This window comes from Aquarana catesbeiana, linkage group LG03 (assembly GCF_042186555.1).
Source record: "Aquarana catesbeiana isolate 2022-GZ linkage group LG03, ASM4218655v1, whole genome shotgun sequence".
In the NCBI taxonomy this organism is placed as follows: Eukaryota; Metazoa; Chordata; class Amphibia; order Anura; family Ranidae; genus Aquarana; species Aquarana catesbeiana.
Genome location: NC_133326.1, coordinates 687,443,944 through 687,463,150, shown reverse-complemented (window position 1 = coordinate 687,463,150; position 19,207 = coordinate 687,443,944). Strand labels below are relative to the sequence as shown.

General features: G+C 43.4%; 1 protein-coding gene across 2 annotated transcripts in view; it reads left to right on the top strand.

The window, feature by feature from the left end:
- The first annotated feature begins 905 nt into the window (after nucleotides 1-905).
- The window catches only part of TM4SF5 (transmembrane 4 L six family member 5), a 139,145-nt gene continuing 120,843 nt past the window's right edge, over nucleotides 906-19,207 (top strand). For both annotated transcript variants that reach the window (XR_012243092.1, XM_073623025.1), the window contains exons 1-3: nucleotides 906-1,168; nucleotides 2,186-2,266; nucleotides 15,998-16,152. Coding sequence is in view for 1 of the 2 variants with exons in the window: in XM_073623025.1 (XP_073479126.1) it covers nucleotides 998-1,168; nucleotides 2,186-2,266; nucleotides 15,998-16,152 (407 nt within the window). In the remaining variant the exon portion in view is untranslated. The remainder of the gene's footprint in view (nucleotides 1,169-2,185; nucleotides 2,267-15,997; nucleotides 16,153-19,207) is intronic.

The following is a 19,207-nucleotide window of genomic DNA, read 5'->3' as shown; positions in this document are numbered from 1 at the left end:
GATGCTACAAATAGATTAGCAGAGTTCTAAACTATTCAACGAACAGAGCTGAACGTCTCTGCCTATGAGGAGAGGGGGTGTGTCCCTTTCCTCCAATCAGCTGTCTTGGCTTTATGCCCAGGCTGCACTGCAGTGCTAACCAGGAAGAGAAAATCTCCTAACAACGTTCAATTTCTAAAGAATATATATCAATTTCTAAAGAATATATAAAGCTGAAGAGAACAGATACACGTGTAAAACGTATTTGTTTCATCTCTGTGTATCTTCTGAGGCTGTTCACTTCACTGGGTGTATGTGAGGGTTTACATCCGCTTTAATGTTGAAGAAAGTGTAAATGAGCCCTTAGACCCACACCAAAGATCCTCTCCTGTCAGGGATGGGTGTAAACTGGTGAACTGCGAACCACTCAAGTTCAGGTGGAACTCATGGTGGATCCAAACCTGAAGCTCATCCTTAATCTTCATTGTGCCTGGAATGTCCCCTATGGGTGACCAATAATGGACGATGATTACGTTGTTTGGTAGTAATAGTCATATGTCTTGTTTAACATCAGCCAATCAGGTGGTTCAGCATCAGCCTGAAGTGCCATTTCTATCACCTGACTGCATACGTGTATGAGAAGGATGAAGTCACTTTATTGAGCTGCCATAATGGAAAAGACCATGTGCGGAGACAGAGATCGGGGCGCCCAAGGAACGGTTTAGCTGTCCTTATTCTTCCCATTAAATAATTTTTTGATTTTTTAGATTTTTTAATGAACTGATTTTAACTCTTGTTCTCTGTCAATAACAATCATCTCTTGTCGCCATTGTGTGATCTCTCCTTGTTCTCCATTACTCCCCCTCCTCTGCCTGGACCCGTCCCCTATCCATGACTGATAACTTCCATGAACTTTGCCCATCTCCTTATCATTAAACCAACATACAGAGCTGGAGGAAACACACAACGGATTTACAGAGAATTAACATCGGGTTCTCCATCCCGAGGAGCCTCCAAAATGTGTACGGGGAAATGTTCTCGATTCATCGGGCTGGGGCTATTGCCCATGGCGTTCATTGCCATCATCGCCAATGTGTTACTGATATTTCCTAATGGGGAGACCAAATGGACCGACCATATCACTATACAAGTCTGGCTGATGGCGGGTGTTGGAGGCGCTGGATTATTTGTGAGTAACAGGCTACCTTTATATATATAATGACAGAGATAGAAGGGAGCTATGAGTCTGTACTCTTTCTGCAGGGTGACGTACTATATTACCAAAAGTATTGGGACGCCTGCCTTTACACGCACATGAACTTTAATGGCCTCCCAGTCTTCTGGGAAGGCTGTCCACAAGGTTTAGGAGTGTGTCTATTGGATGGTTTGACCATTCTTCCAGAAGCGCATTTTTGAGGTGTGGACGAGAAAGCCTGGCTCGCAGTCTTCACTCTAATTCATCCCAAAGGTGTTGAGGTCAGGACTCTGTGTAGGCCAGTCAAGTTCCTCCACCCCAAACTTGCTCATCCATGTCTTTATGGACCTTGCTTTGTGCACTGGTGTGCAGTCATGTTGGAACAGGAAGGGGCCATCCCCAAACTGTTCCCACAAAGTTGGGAACAGGAAATTGTCCAAAATGTCTTGGTATGCTGACGCCTTAAGAGTTCCCTTTATTGGAACTAAGGGCCAAACCCAACCCCACACCATGATCCCCCCTCCACCAAATGGTTTGGACCAGTGCACAAAGCAAGGTCCATAAAGACATGGATGAGCGAGTTTGGGGTGGAGGAACTTGACTGGCCTGCACAGAGTCCTGACCTCAACCCAATAGAAGACCTTTGGTATAAATTAGGGCGGAGACTGTGAGCCAGGCCTTCTCGTCCAACATCAGTGCCTGACCTCACAAATGTGCTTCTGGAAGAATGGTCAAATGTTCCCATAGACACACTCCTAAACCTTGTGGCTTCCCAGAAGAGTTGAAGCTGTTATAGCTGCTAAGGGTGGGCCAACTCAATATTGAACCCTACGGACTAAGACCGGGATGGCATTAAAGTTCATGTGCTTGTAAAGGCAGGTGTCCCAATACTTTTGGTAATATAGCGTAAAAGGGAGTTAGAGTTATCAGAATAGAATAGAATATATAGAATATATATGATTTCATACGGTAGTTTGCAATGTTTCTGATTTCTTTCTTGTATCCCTGTAGATGCTGTGTCCATCTTGCAACGCCATTCGGGCGGGTGGTAAAGGTTGCTGTGGGGAGGGATGCTGCGGAAATCGATGCCGGGTATGTCCTACTAAAATAATGTATTTTATGTGACTTTACTAATTAAAGCAGAATTTAGAAATCAGGAAGACAATTGGTAATGCCCTCACTCCTCTTTAGATCCCTATTTAACCACCTGCTGAACACTCACAGTAAATATACTTTGAGTGGGCGGCAGGTACAGGCATAGTCATGTACATGTAGGTGGATAGGCCTTCTTATAGGTTTGGGGTGCACCCCCCGCCGACCCGTGCTGTGATTGGACACAACACGAGTTTGGCAGCAGATTACAGCCAATGATTTTGGCTGAAACCTGATGATCAACTTTGTCCAATCACACACAGAGCTCTGTGTTTACAAACACACAGAACTCTGTGTAAATAGGAGCATCAATCTGGCCGTTTCTTCTCCCTGAAAAGCAGGGAGAAAAAACAGCCAGATTAGTAAGTAAAAGCAGCACACATTACACTTGTTACTCACACAGTAAACCTCTTGATTGCTCCTTGATATTAACTTGTTCCCAGCCAGTGTCATTAGTACAGTGTACAGTATTATCACTGAGCACTGTATTAGCGTCATCAGCAACATCAGTGTCAATTAGTGACCCTCCCAGCCAGGGCCGTCTTAATGACATCATGGGCCATTAAGCAAAGTAATGCACTGGGGTACCTACCAGCCTGCCCCAATTTACCAACCTACTCTCAAGAATTCATGTATAAATAGTTGATAGAATTAAACATGCATTTGTTAGTACTTTCAATAAAATTGATTTTAAATAATATAAAAACATTCCATAAATCAAAGACTAATTAACACAAAGGGCACAGTACAGGGGTGGAGGCAGAAAGGCACAGTACAGGGGTGAAGGCAGATGGGCACAGTACGGGGGTGGAGGCAGAAGGGCACAGTACAGGGGGGTCAGGAGGGCACAGTACAGGGGTGGAGGGAGAAGGGCACAGTACACGGGGGGTCAGGAGGGCACAGTACAGGGGGGTCAGGAGGGCACAGTACAGGGGGGTCAGGAGGGCACAGTACAGGGGTGGAGGCAGAAGGGCACAGTACAGGGGGGTCAGGAGGGCACAGTACAGGGGGATCAGGAGGGCACAGTACAGGAGTGGAGGCAGAAGGGCACAGTACAGGGGGGTCAGGATGGCACAGTACAGGGGTAGAGGCAGAAGGGCACAGTACAGGGGGGTCAGGAGGGCACAGTACAGGGGTGGAGGCAGAAGGGCACAGTACAGGGGGGTCAGGAGAGCACAGTACAGGGGGGTCAGGAGAGCACAGTACAGGGGGGTCAGGAGGGCACAGTACAGGTGGGTCAAGAGGGCACAGTACAGGGGGATCAGGAGGGCACAGTACAGGGGTGGAGGCAGAAGGGCACAGTACAGGGGAGTCAGGAGGGCACAGTACAGGGGTGGAGGCAGAAGGGCACAGTACAGGGGGGTCAGGAGGGCACAGTACAAGGGTGGAGGCAGAAGGGCACAGTACTGGGAGGTCAGGAGGGCACAGTACAGGGGTGGAGGCAGAAGGGCACAGTACAGGGGGGTCAGGAGAGCACAGTACAGGGGGGTCAGGAGGGCACAGTACAGGGGTGGAGGCAGAAGGGCACAGTACAGGGGGATCAGGAGGGCACAGTACAGGGGTGGAGGCAGAAGGGCACAGTACAGGGGGGTCAGGAGGGCACAGTGCAGGGGTGGAGGCAGAAGGGCACAGTACAGGGGGGTCAGGAGGGCACAGTGCAGGGGTGAAGGCAGAAGGGCACAGTGTAGGGGGGTCAGTAGGGCACAGTACAGGTTCCAGAAAACTGCTCAGGACACGGCTATCCTGGGACAGCTTAGTAAAAAGTGTGACTGGCCTGGCAAATCCGGAACAGTTGGCAAGTATGATGTAATGCAAGACTATCTAGGGCCCCCCATGCACCTGGGGCCTCTGGGCAGTGCATCAAGACAGCCCTGCTTCCAGCCAGTGTCTGTTAATGTCAGATTTTCTGCCACCCTATCACAGTCACACTATATTTCGCTGATCACCGCCATTACAGTATAGTGTCTATAACTGCGTAAATTCCAGTATTATTTTACAGTATACCATAGCTTGCATAGGATGCAATAACTTTCACACAAGCTAATTATTGTACACTTATTGGGATTTTTTGTTTTACCAGAGACATGTAGAATACGTTTTGGCCTACATTTTTGAGGAAATTAGATTTTTAGATATTTTTTTATTGGATATGTTTTAGAACAGAAAGTAGAAAATATTGTTTTTTTCCCCAAATTTTTGGTCTTTTTTTGTTTATAGCGCAAAAAATAAAACCCGCAGAGGTGATCAAATACCACCAAAAGAAAGCTCTATTTGTGGGAAAAAAAAGGACGTCAATTTTGTTTGGGTACAGCGTCACACGACCGCGCAATTTTCAGTTAAAGTGCCGCAGTGCCGAATCGCAAAAAAGTGCTCTGGGACAGGAAGGGGGTAAATTCTTCCGGGGCTGAAGTAGTTAAATCCACGTTTCCAGACGTTTTCCATTAGTAATGTCTTACTTCCTGATCAGACTGTAGGTTATGACACAGGAAGGAGTTGACCAGCTGACCTCATTAGCGCACACCCTGCATCATCCACCCTCCTACTCCCAGCTGCACGTTTTTTAAATGAAATGCAATCAATCAGTGATCACCCTTCTCACTAAATACACAATATACAATCAGATTGCATAGTGTATGGCCATCTTTATACAAGTACATAGGAGAAAGTGGACAGAAACACTCAGCTGTCAAGCCCCGTTCACATCTCTGCATAGCGGGAACTCGCATTCCAACATCCAACACCGAGGGGGTGGCGTTTTGGAGCATTTTCACTCATCACACACAGGGCAGCCCACCCACCTGAATGGGCCGCCCTACACACAGCAAACTCCCCAAAGGAGTGGAGTCTGGTGTGTTTTTTTACTGAGATTTTTGGTGCAGTGCATTTCTGAAATGCAAGGAAACGCACAGATATGAACGGAGCCTCATTGTTCCTGTGTTACCGCACCGATTTCACTTTCAGGCCCCATTCACCTCTAGTATAGTGGGAGCGCACACTTTATGTCTCGTTTTTTCCTGTGACACGCATGTGGCAGCTTGTTGATTTAAATTGGCTGTACTACATGTGGTTAATGGGACATTTTGGCGTTTTGTGGGTTGTGAGTTTTTTACTGTGCGTATTTGCCGCTCGTTTTTTTCACATGGCAAAATGTGTGTTTACTTCTGTGTTTGGTGTGCCGTTAACAATTAATGGCACTGAAAGTGCAACTAGTAGTTTAGCCCCTTGCCGACCGCCGCACGTCGGCACAATGGCGTGGCTGGGCAAATGGGCGTAACCCTACGTCCCTCCGTTGAAACTGGGCAGCGGGCGCGCGCGCGCCGCGTGAGCGGGCGCGCGGACTTGATGTCCACCGGTGGCGCCCGCGATCGCAGCGAGGAGAGGCAGAACGGAGAAGTGCCTATGTAAACAAGGCATTTCCCCGTTCTGCCTAGTGACATGACAGAGATCTTCTGGTCCCTGTCATTTTTAGCGGTGATCTCTGTCATGTTCTAGTGAGCCCATTCCCCCCCCCACAGTTAGAACACACTGAGAGAACACACAGTTAACCCCTTGATCGCCCCCTAGTGTTAACCCCTTCCCTGTCAGAGACATTTATACAGTAATCAGTGGCTATTTTTAGCTCCGATTTCTGTATAAATGTCAATGGTCCCAAAATAGTGTCAAAAGTGTCCGATCTGTCCGCTATAATGTCCTGATAAAAATCGCAGATCGCCGCTATTACTAATAAAAAAATAATAATAATAAAAATGCCATAAACCTATTCCCTATTTTGTAGACGCTATAACTTTTGCTCAAACCAATCAATATATGCTTATTGTGATTTTTTTTTTCACCAAAAAAATGTAGAAGAATACATATCGGCCTTAACTGATGAAGAAATTTGTTTTTTAATATATTTTTTGGGGGTAATTATTATAACAAAAAGTAAAAAATATTGCTTTCCTGACAGACTTCATGGCAGCCTACACGTGGGTGAACCCCGCCTCCTCTCCAATGCTATAGGACCCCACTCTCATAAATTTTAGCTTACCGCTAGAGACTGCATTCTTTTTTTGTTCTCCTCATTTGGACCTACAAACAGTGCACTTATGTTTACGGACGTCCAATCGATCAAGGTTGATGCCGGGCATACCTTCTAACGGTGTCAGGATAGCCCAGGGCCCAGCCATGGGTGGGGGCGTGGCTCCAGGCCTCTGTGTCCGGTGGTGAGAAAATAATGATTGGCTACCTATAGGTCTAAGACCTGGAAACCCAAGCCACACCCCAATTTTCGGAGAAAAATGGAAAAGGGTGCCCCAGGGATTGTATGGGCAAGAGATGAAGCCAAGTGGAAGAGTAGGAAACAGGTATAAAGAAATATTCCAAAGTTTTATTATACAAACATAGTTCACATAAAATCATTGTTAGAAAAACAAGACAACAACAATGGTCATGCTATAACATTATACAGCTAGCTTCTGAATCCTAGGAAGAGTCTCATGGTAGGAGGCCAAATAAATCCCATGAAATTCAGAAATCCCAACATGCTTCGGAGTAAATTGTTACATTCCTTCTTCAGGGTTGATTAACCAGTTGCTGACCGCCGCAAGCCGATATACGTCGGCACAATAAGTGCGAAACGCGTCAGATATTTTTGTACCAGCCCACAGTCGTGTTCTGTGTACCCCATGATCCTGTATTTTTAATAAAAAGAAGGATTTATCCATTCCGGTGTGCGGCTGTCCAGGTCTTCTTGTTCTCTTCTACTTGCATCAGCATTCAGCCAGCACCTGGGGCTCTTCTCTTCCTGGAGGTAATGAGACACAAGCACTCTGGTTTAAGCCCCTCTTTGAGCGGAGGATCCCACATCATACGTCGGCACAATGGCAGCGTTGGGCAAATGGGCATACCTGTACGTCCCCTTTAGGAGCCGGGGATAGCAGGCGCGTGCGCCCGCCGCGTACAGCGTGGCCATGCCCGCGGGACCAGGGGACTCCATGTCCGCTGGTCTCCCAGCGATCGTGTCACGGAGCCTCAGAACGGGGAAGTGCCTATGTAAACAAGGCATTTCCCCGTTCTGGCTTGTGTCATGACAGAGATCACTGCTCCCTGTCATCAGGAGCAGTGATCGTTGTCATGTGACTTGAAGCCCATCCCCCCACATTTAGAATCACTCCCTAGGACACACTTAACCCCTTCATTGCCCCCTAGTGGTTAACCCCTTCACTGCCAGTGTCATTTACACAGTAATCAGTGCATTTTTATAGCACTGATCGCTGCATAAATGACAATGGTTCCAAAATAGTGTCAAAATTGTCCAATGTGTCTGCCATAATGTCGCAGTCCTGATAAAAATCGCAGATCGCCGCCATTAATAATGAAAAAAAAAATGCCATAAAACTATCCCCTATTTTGTAGATGCTATAACTTTTGCGCAAACCAATCAATATAAGCTTATTGTGATTTTTTTTACCAAAAATATGTAGAAGAATACATATCGGCCTAAACTGAGATAAAAAAAATATTTTTTTTTATATTTTTGGGGGGGGATATTTATTATAGCAAAGAGTAAAAAATAATGCATTTTTTTCAAAATTGTCGCTCTTTTTTTTGTTTATAGCGCAAAATATAAAAACCGCAGAAGTGATCAAATACCACCAAAAGAAAGCTGTATTTGTGGGAAAAAAAGGACGTCTTGTTTGGGTGCAACGTCGCATGACCGCGCAATTGTCAGTTAAAGCGACGCAGTGCCGAATCGCAAAAAGTGCTCTGGTCAGGAAGGGGGTAAAATCTTCCGGGGCTGAAGTGGTTAAAGATAAGCTGTATTATCTGGCGTAGAAACAGATAAGGGAGATTAATTAAAGTATTATATATAAGCAAGATTTGGGAAAACAGCATGGCGAATATTAAGGGGCGATTAGTTAAAATCTGAAAGTACTTACAGGCAAATTGACCGTATAGAGAAGGTTCACATGCACATTAGAGACCACTTTCAGGCAGGATTGGCGTCACCCTACAATCCCATCATCCATGTCACACCAGGATATTTTTAGGGTAGTGTAAGATCTTTATGGTTCATCAAATTGCTACATAATGTAGAAAAAGCAGAAGTAAAAGATGTCACCTGCCACAGGAGAGGGTGAGGAAAGGGGAAGGGGCAGAGGGGAAGGGAAGGGACATGGAAAGGTAGGGTGAGGCAAGGAACGCAATCAGGGCAAAGGAGTCCACAAGGATCGGTAAAATGCCGCAAGGAAACCCCCTAAACATAAAAAGAGTAGAATGTGACATAAGTATATGGAGAATTTATCAGTGAGTAACTCCCAAGGTAGACTGTATACATAATCATAAAGAATAAGCTAATAGTGGTGCATGAACAAGTAAGGCAACACTAGAGAAAATATATGCTTAAATATGGTAATCAGAGTAGGTAATTAACCAAACGTATTTGAAAGATCAGGTTGGATTGAGTATCTCAAGCATTGTGTGTCATGAAACACCCAATAGTAATTGCCAGTAATTGCCAGTAACGGTATGTTCTCCCTGCAGAAATTACACTTTTCTACAATGTAAAGTAGTGAGTGTACAGCTTGTATAACAGTGTAAATTTGCTGTCCCCTCAAAATAACTCAACACACAGCCATTAATGTCTAAACCGCTGGCAACAAAAGTGAGTACACCCCTAAGTGAAAATGTCCAAATTGGGCCCAATTAGCCATTTTCCCTCCCCGGTGTCATGTGACACGTTAGTGTTACAAGGTCTCAGGTGTGAATGGGTAGCAGGTGTGTTAAATTTGGTGTTATCGCTCTCACTCTCTCATACTGGTCACTGGAAGTTCAACATGGCACCTCATGGCAAAGAACTCTCTGAGGATCTGAAAAAAAGAATTGTTGCTCTACATAAAGATGGCCTAGGCTATAAGAAGATTGCCAAGACCCTGAAACTGAGCTGCAGCACGGTGGTCAAGACCATACAGCGGTTTACCAGGACAGGTTCCTCTCAGAACAGGCCTCGCCATGGTCGACCAAAGAAGTTGAGTTCACGTGCTCAGCATCATATCCAGAGGTTGTCTTTGGGGAACCTCTGGAATATTCACACTACTCACATTGGAATAAAAATTAATAGATCAGAATCAATTCGGATCATACGTTAAGTCATTACGTTATTTTGGATGCTTCAAATATTAACAAAAGGCCCAAACTATCACATCCCATCATCCAAATTAATGAATGAATTTGATGTTTTCGTTATAATTGATTTTGGATTTGTTGAAATTTGTTACTATTGTGATCCAGAGATTCAGATACATCCGAATCTCTGAAGTCCTCAGTTTGATTTGTAACTAAATGTATCACACATGTCTAACCAGCTCTGATGCACGTAAAGCCAGCTTTCATAGATGTGAAAGGTATATAAGTATAAATATATACTGAATTTTTGATTGCAGCTGCTGTACACAAAGTGCTAACACCTTGACAAATGAAAATAAAAAGGAAATTACAGCGCTCACAATATATACAAGTCAAATTAACAAGTGAAAAACGTCCATATAAATTGTGCAGATGTTCTCCATGCAATAAAGTGCAGTAGTGCATCACACACCCCTCCTGTGTCCCCACTCACCAAAAGAAATGGACCCCTTGGCTTTTCAGTCTAGGAGTCAATCAGGCTAACGTGTTGGCCATAAATGGCTAATCACAGGAGGATCCAAGGTATTCTTTCCCAATCGTGATGATCATTGGTGGATAGTGACACCAAAAAATTAAAGAAAGGCTAATATTTTCTCAGCCTGTAATTTACCTATCCACGTTGCGGAATAAAACTTGTTTTAACTTTACTTCACTATTAACCTTTCTTTCATTTTTTGGTGTCACTATCCACCCATGATCATCACGATTGGGAAAGAATACCTTGGATCCTCCTGTGATTTTACCTATTTTGTTACATTACAGCCTTTAGTTCAATGTTTTTTTAATCTGAATGATATGTGATGGATCAGAACACAATAGTCTAAGTTGGTGAAGTAAAGTTAGAAAAATATATACATAAAACTATTTTTCAGAAATAAAAAACTAATAATTGGCATGTGCGTATGTATTCACCCCCTTTGTTATGAAGCCCATAAAAAGCTCTGGTGCAACCAATTACCTTCAGAAGTCACATAATTAGTGAAATGATGTCCACCTGTGTGCAATCTAAGTGTCACATGATCTGTCATTACATATACACACCTTTTTGAAAGGCCCCAGAGGCTGCAACACCTAAGCAAGAGGCACCACTAACCAAACACTGCCATGAAGACCAAGGAACTCTCCAAACAAGTAAGGGACAATGTTGTTGAGAAGTACAAGTCAGGGTTAGGTTATAAAAAAAAAAAACTCACGGACCGGGCAAGGAGGGCATTAATCAGAGAGGCAGCACGGAGACCTAAGGTAACCCTGGAGGAGCTGCAGAGTTCCACAGCAGAGACTGGAGTATCTGTACATAGGACAACAATAAGCCGTACGCTCCATAGAGTTAAGCTTTATGGCAGAGTGGCCAGAAGAAAGCCATTACTTTCAGCGAAAAAACAAAATGGCAGGTTTTGAGTTTGCGAAAAGGCATGTGGGAGACTTCCAAAATGTATGGAGGAAGGTGCTCTGGTCTGATGAGACTAAAATTGAACTTTTTGGCCATCAAAGAAAACGCTATGTCTGGAGCAAACCCAACACATCACATCACCCAAAGAACACCATCCCCACAGTGAAACATGGTGGTGGCAGCATCATGCTGTGGGGAGGTTTTTCAGCAGTCGGAACTGGGAAACTGGCCAGAATTGAGGGAAAGATGGATGGTGCTAAATACAGGGATATTCTTGAGCAAAACCTGTACCACTCTGTGTGTGATTTGAGGCTAGGACGGAGGTTCACCTTCCAGTAGGACAATAACCCCAAACACACTGCTAAAGCAACACTTTAGTGGTTTAAGGGGAAACATGTAAATGTACGGGAATGGCCTAGTCAAAGCCCAGACCTCAATCCAATAGAAAATCTGTGGTCAGACTTAAATATTGCTGTTCACAAGCACAAACCATCCAACTTGAAGGAGCTGGAGCAGTTTTGCAGCAAGGAATGGGCAAAAATCCCAGTGGTAAGATGTGACAAGCTCACAGAGACTTATCCAAAGCGACTTGGAGCTGTGATAGCCGCAAAAGGTGGCTCTGCAAAGTATTGACTTTAGGGGGGTGAATAGTTATGCACATTGACTTTTTCTGTTATTTTGTCCTATTTGTTGTTTGCTTCACAATAAAAAAAAAAAAACATCTTCAAAGTTGTGGGCACGTTCTGTAAATTAAATGATGCAAATCCTCAAACAATCCATGTTAATTCCAGGCTGTGAGGCAACAAAACACGCAAAATGCTAAGGGGGGTGAATACTTTTGCAAGGCACTGTATATGGACGTTTTTCACTTATTAATTTGATTTGTATATATTGTGAGTGCTGTAACTTCCTTTTTATTTAGATTTCATAGATGGTTCACAACATAAAGCCTTATCTGTCCATCTCCCGCTGCAACGTGTTTCACCCAACAAAGGGATTCCCTTCTGATGGTGGAATCTTCTTTGTTATTAACAACTTAACCCTTGCGGCATGTAATAGCAATAACATTTTATATTTGACTAGCTATATGACATGCAGGGCCGCTGATAGGGGTAGACCACCAGTCCTCCTGTGGGGGGCCCGGGCACACAGGGGGGCCCAAACAGCATGGGGAATCGGTGCAGTCGGGCGGAGCAGCAATTACAGAAGGATGCCCTGTGCGGCTCTCTGCAGCAGCTGAAAGCCATTTCACCTAGTCAAGCCAGCTTTCAGCTTCTGAAGGGAGGGACACAGACACAGGGCATCGTCCCTGTAATTGTTTCCCCAGCATTGATCCCCCTCCCTGTTCTGCTTGCTTCTGATCCTCCCCCCTATGTCCCCCTTTCACTTTGCCGCAATCCCCCCTGTCCCCCCGTCCTGCGGCACTGCAGGCTTCCCTGTCCTGTAAAAAAATAACAAACTATACAAAAAATTATGATTAAACACTGTAATAAATCATTTTTAAAAATTGTAAAATAAGATGATTTTAACCTTTTTTAACATTAAAAAAAAATATATATATAAATTTTTTTTTCTTCAAATGTAAAAAACAATTAAGAAAGGTCTAATTCACACAGGGTTTCTGTTATGTTTGTGTCCGCTAATAATGATTTTAGTGTATTTAAAGTTGTGCATGCCTGCGCAATGGCGACAAACGATGTCAATTTTACTATCCATAGATGACGCTTTAACCACTTGCCGACTGCTTACCGCACTTTTACTGCGGCAGGTCGACTCTATCGCCTGTACATCTACCTGTACGACATTAGGTGCAATAGACACTGGGGGGCACCGGTTCTGCCAGAGGCACTGTCGTGGACACAACGGGGAATGCCAATCATTGGGTCCGATGGACCCGATGTCCGCTGGCCAACCACGATCATTCCCCAGAGAGGCAGAACAGCGATCTGCCTACGTAAACAAGGCAGATCGCCGTTCTGACAGGGAAGAAGATAGAGATCTTGTGATAATGTCACTGGTTCCCAAAAAAGTGTCAAAAGTGTCAGTTAGGTATCCGATTTGTCCGCTGCAATGTTGCAGTCCCTCTAAAAATCGCTGATCGCCGCCAATACTAGTAAAAAAAAAGAAAGAAAAACGGCATAAAAATATCCCATGGTTTGTAGATGCGATAACTTTTGTGCAAACCAATCAATATACGAATATTGGGAATTTTTTTTACCAAAAACATGTAGCAGAATACATATTGACCTAAACTGATGAAGAAATTTAATATTTTTTACATTTTTTCATTGGATATGTTTTATAGCAGAAAGTAAAAAAAAATATTTTTTTTTCAAAATTCAAAAATGTAAAACTTCAAAAATCTGGTACTGCCCATGATCTGAAGTTTGCGGTGATACCTCACTTGTGTGGTACAATTGCTGTTTGCTTGCATGTGGGACCAACGTGTACATTTGCCTTTGCACAGGTGGATGTGGGCACTTTACATTTTTTTATTTATTTATTTATTTTTAGGAACACTAGCTCCTGTGACCTGGGGGTCCCCAATGAATTCCCCTAATTTGCAGGGATTTCCTATTACTTCCTGTTTGGCTATGGGACAGGAAGCAAAGGGAAATCTCCTCAAAGGAACACAGATGGCAAAAAAAAAAAATCTGACAAGGGTTATAACCCTTCCTTGCTCTATCCAAATTGAAAAAAAAAAAGTTTTGCCTTTAGTTCTTAATTTAATACCCTCCAATTTTTGTACTATGGCTTAGCAATGCATGGGATGGTGGTATTCAAGGTGCTTACTCTATATCCTACAAGTAACATTCTACTCTAGCTTCCTAGCAATCACATGTGGTCTTCCTGTTTGAAGGGTTGCTGCAGAGTAAATGTTGAACTAGGGCCTGATCTAGGGGGGTGCTGGGGGTGGGCTATGCCCCCCCAGATTTTGGACTTACCCCCCCCAAGACCAGTGGCATCAGCAGGGTCCTATAATGAGGCACTAAAGTCCAGCCGAACCATCATGGTGCACATAGCCACAAGGATAAAATTAATATATTTGCACCCCCCATATCAGACAGGCTAGATCCGGCCCTGTGGTGAATTGGTAAGAGATCCTTTAGATTACTTTATCAGTTCAGTTGGGCAGTTTGAATTCACTGGTAAAGCCAATAGCCGCTTCTGGGTAAACCTCATTTCAGACCCAAGTGGCTGAATTTGCCATGGTCCTGACTATTATGCCCTGTACACACGATTGGACTTTCCGCCAACAAAACCGTGGATTTTTGTTCGCAGGTTGTTGGCTCAAACTTGTCTTGCATACACACAGGCACACAAATGTTGGCCAAAGATTCAGAATGTGGGTGACGTACAAGACGTACGGCGAGCTGAGAAAAAGGATGTTCAATAGCCAGTGCGGCTCCTTCTGCTTGATTCAGAGCATGCGTGAACTTTTGTGTGCTGGACTTGTGTACACACGATCGGACTTTCCGACAACAAAGTTTTGTTGGCGGAAAATTTGAGAACCTGCTAGCAAACATTTGTTGGTGGAAAGTCAGACAGCAAATGTTCGATGGAGCATACACACGGTCGGACTTTCCGACAACAAGCTCACATCCAACATTTCCCGTCGGAAAATCCGACCGTGTGTATGCGGCATTACACATTTTTACTCATACGCATATTTTCATTATCATAAATACAGTTGATCTTAAAACTAAACCAAACATGACCCCTAACACTTAATCAACCCCTACAGACTCAAATGGTTGGCACTAAAAGCCACCAATCCGGCACCCAAAGATTGATGTTGAAAACCAGGGATCTGGAAATATAACCACCATGAAAATATGCATTAGCAAATATGGCAAACATGTAAAAACTTGACTTTCACGTAAACTTTGAAATACTATGTTGACGCCTTTTAATTTAGTCTTGATAATGGCAACCAAACCTTGACATGCACAATACATACTTTATCTTTTTATATATTTTTCCTTCCTACATTTATGTGATTATTATCTGCTATTTCTGTTTTTATTATACTTTTTTATTTTTTTGTGAGTGTTATTGAGGTCTTTCCCTGCATATATTGGCCTCCCCCGTTTTTAATTAAATACATTTTTTTTTTATGATTCATTTCTTTACATCAATCTGGCTCATCTGGTCTTGCCATAGGATGGTGCTCTATTTTTAGACGCATTATTAAAACATATTCTGTTGGCTAAATCTTCTGCTGGTCAGTTGATTGACATTTTTTACATTTTTTTTAAATTTTAGGTATAATATAATATATTTTGTTATTGAAATATTAATAGAGTGATATGGATGTCACTACCTATTTTCTTTAACAAGATGGGGTTTTTTGTTTACTCTTACTCTATTGTCTAGTTACTTCCTGCTGGCCATATGTGCACAGGTAATTTCTCTTCCGCTTGCACCTCTATTTAAACCTTCAGCATGGTGCACGTCATTTAGCCACACCCCTGACGAAGTCAAATGTATGACGAAGTGCGTGGGGAGGTGCCTAAAGTGATGTCATCATGTACAGCAGCTACCAGAGGGAAAGGAACCTGTCACTGACATTTTGATAGCTGCAGCTTTATGACATTGTGATGCCTGTCTTTCTTCTCAAATGTGAGTGGTTTTCTTTACGTTTTTTCATAAACTTTTTAAAGAACATACTGCAGTTTTTATATTTTATACATCTCCATGTACTGAGATTAATTTTGGAATGGAGTCAGGAGGCCATGTGTTATCATTCATTGTGAATCCATTTAGGGTTTATCTCCTAAAGTGCTTCCGGCTTTCCATTTCTTTGAAAGCCAATAACCTCTGGCAAGCAGCCACCTCTACTTTCACTTCTACTGGACTTTTGGGGAGTCTTCTTGCTTTGTCTTTTTTGGAGCTTGCCCTTTTTGGAACTGTGTCTTCTGGTTTACGATCATGGGAAACACTTTTATGCACATTTGTGGACTTTCTTTTTTTCTATATATCAACACTTATGCATGGATTCTTTAAAATGACTGATTTTTTGTATATATATATTTTTGGTGTGAATTACAATACACTTTGCAGTAATGTTCCTATATTCTGATTTTTCATCTGTGTTTCCTGTCCCATTTCAGATGTTGCGGTCCATGATATCTTCAATCTTTGGTGGTCTGGGGAGCTTCTACTGCCTGGCGGTCTCTGGGACAGCTCTAAATGATGGACCATTGTGTAACTTCAACAATCAGACCGGCAAGGCAGCAGATTGGGGTTACCACTTCAAGCAGATGGAGTAAGAACACAACTCTAATAACCATGAAAAAGACTCAGTCATATTGTTAAACTGTCATTAAAGAACAGAATAAGTAATTACAGTATCTTATGAAAGTAAGTACACCCCTCACATTTATGTAAATATTTTATTATATCTTTTCATGTGACAACACTGAAGAAATGACACTTTGCTACAATGTAAAGTAGTGAGTGTACAGCTTGTATAACAATGTAAATTTTCTGTCCCCTCAAAATAACTCAACACACAGCCATTAGTGTCTAAACTGCTGGCAACAGGACAGGTTCCACTCAGAACAGGCCTCGCCATGGTCAACCAAAGAAGTTGAGTGCACGTGCTCAGCGTTATACCCAGAGGTTGTCTTTGGGAAATAGACGTATGAGTGCTGCCAGCATTGCTGCAGAGGTTGAAGGGGTGGGGGGGGGGGGTCAGCCTGTCAGTGCTCAGACCATACGCCACACACTACATCAAATTAGTCTGCATGGCATCCCAGAAGGAAGCCTCTTCTAAAGATGATGCACAAGAAAGCCTGCAAACAGTTTGCTGAAGGCATGCAGACTAAGGACATGGATTACTGGAACCATGTCCTGTGGTCTGATGAGACCAAGATAAACTTATTAGGTTCAGATGGTGTCAAGCGTGTTTGGCGGCAACCAGGTGAGCAGTACAAAGACAAGTGTGTCTTGCCTACAGTCAATCATGGTGGTGGGAGTGTCATGGTCTGGGGCTGCATGAGTGCTGCCGGCACTGGGGAGCTACAGTTTATTGAGGGAACCATGAATGCCAACATGTACTGTGACATACTGAAGCTGAGCATGATCCCCTCTCTTCAGAGACTGGGCCGCAGAGCAGTATTCCAATATGATAACGACCCCAAACACACCTCCAAGATGACCACTGCCTTGCTAAAGAAGCTGAGGGTAAAGGTGATGGACTGGCCAAGCATGTCTCCAGACCTAAACCCTATTGAGCATCTGTGGGGCATCCTCAAATGGAAGGTGGAGGAGCGCAAGGTCTCTAACATCGACCAGCTCTGTTATGTCCTCATGGAGGAGTAGAGGAAGACTCCAGTGGTCACCAGTGAAGCTCTGGTGAAATCCATGCCCGAGAGGGTTAAGGCAGTGCTGGAAAATAATGGTGGCCACACAAAATATTGACAATTTGGGCCCAATTTGGACATTTTCACTTAGGGGTGTACTCACTTTTGTTGCCAGCGGTTTAGACATTAATGGCTGTGTGTTGAGTTATTTTGAGGGGACAGCAAATTTACACTGTTATACAAGCTGTACACTCACTACTTTACATTGTAGCAAAGTGGCATTTTTCAGTGTTGTCACATGAGAAGATAGAATAAAATATTTACAAAAAGTCAGGGGTGTACTCATTTTTGTGAGATACTGTACCTCTCCTGCTGCCCATAGTCCTCAATCCTCTCTGATCCTAAGATGTGGTCCTCCAAGGTTTGCTGGGAAACCAACAATTCAGGTAGTATCGATCTCCTGGGTCCTCTTCAGCTCTCAATTGGTTCCTCCTGATGACCTCCACATCAGTGCTTTATCTTCTAATAAGTGGAGGTCATCGAGAGAGGAACCGGTGAGCAATGCAGGGGCCCATAGATATTGACTCTTCTAAAAATGTTGGTTTCCCAGCAGACCTTGTGGGAATTTTTCTTTAGCTGCAGAGTTAAGTAAAGCAGAGAACATATGTATTCAGGCTCTTCTTTACAGGTACATGATTTGCTCAAAAACTTTAATGGTGTGAGCTGTTTTTAACAGCCACCACAAGAGAAGTTTAAAAGCATTTAAAGAATATAATCATATGAACCTTAGGAGATTGTCAGAAATGTAGTATGTAAAGAAAAACTATAATGGAATGTTATAATTTTTTTTTTTTACGTTAATACATTTTTAAGTAACGTTTTATTGCTGTTTTTGTTATAATTATATAGAAAGATGATCCGCACACCAATAGTTGCTCTTAAAAAATCTTCATCTTTATTCAGAAACCACAGTCCACAACCACAGATAAAGTCAGTTGATGTGTTTCAGCCTATGAGGCCTTAGTTATAACAGTGTTATGACTAATGCCGCGTACACACGGTCGGACTTTTCGTCTACAAAAGTCCAACGGACGCTGGCGGACTAAAGCTGGCTGGTAATCCGATCGTGTGTGGGCTTCTCCGGACTTTCAACGGACTTTTTCAGCCTCAAATCCGACGGACTTTAGATTTGAAACATGCTTCAAATCTTTCCGACGGACTCGAGTCCGGTCGAAAAATCCGCTCGTCTGTATGCTAGTCTGACGGACAAAAACCCACGCTAGGGCAGCTATTGGCTACTGGCTATCAACTTCCTTATTTTAGTCCGGTGTACGTCATCACGTAAGAATTCGACGGACTTTTGTGTGATCGTGTGTAGGCAAGTCTGTTCGTTAGAAAGTCCGCCGCAAGTCCGCCGCAAGTCCGTCGAAAGTCCGTCGAAAGTCTGTCGGACAGGCTGTCAGACTTTTGTAGCTGAAAAGTCCGACCGTGTGTACGCGGCATAAGGCCTCATAGGCTGAAAAGCGTCAACTGATTTTACCTGTGGTCGTGGACTGTGGTTTCTAAAAAAAGATGAAGATTTTTTAACTAACCTTCCTTTGCCTTCAAAACAGCATCACATCTTCTAGGTACACTTGCACGCAGTTTTTGAAGGAACTCAGCAGGTAGGTTGTTCCAAACATCTTGGAGAACTAACCACAGATTTTCTGTGGCTGTCGGCTGCCTCAAAATCCTTCTGTCTCTTCTTGTAGTCCGAGACTGCATGATGTTGATATCAGGGCTCTGTGGGGGCCAAACCATCACTTCCAGGACTCCTTGTTCTTCCTTACACTAAGGATAGTTCCTAATGGTATTGGCTGTATGTTTGGGGTTGTTGTCCTGCTGCAGAATAAATTTGAGGCCAATCACACACCTCCCTGATGGTATGGCATGATGCATAAGTATCTGCTTGTATTTCTAATACATCTATTATTCTTAATTTTTTTTTCTTGAATGGATTTTAATGCACACAAACAG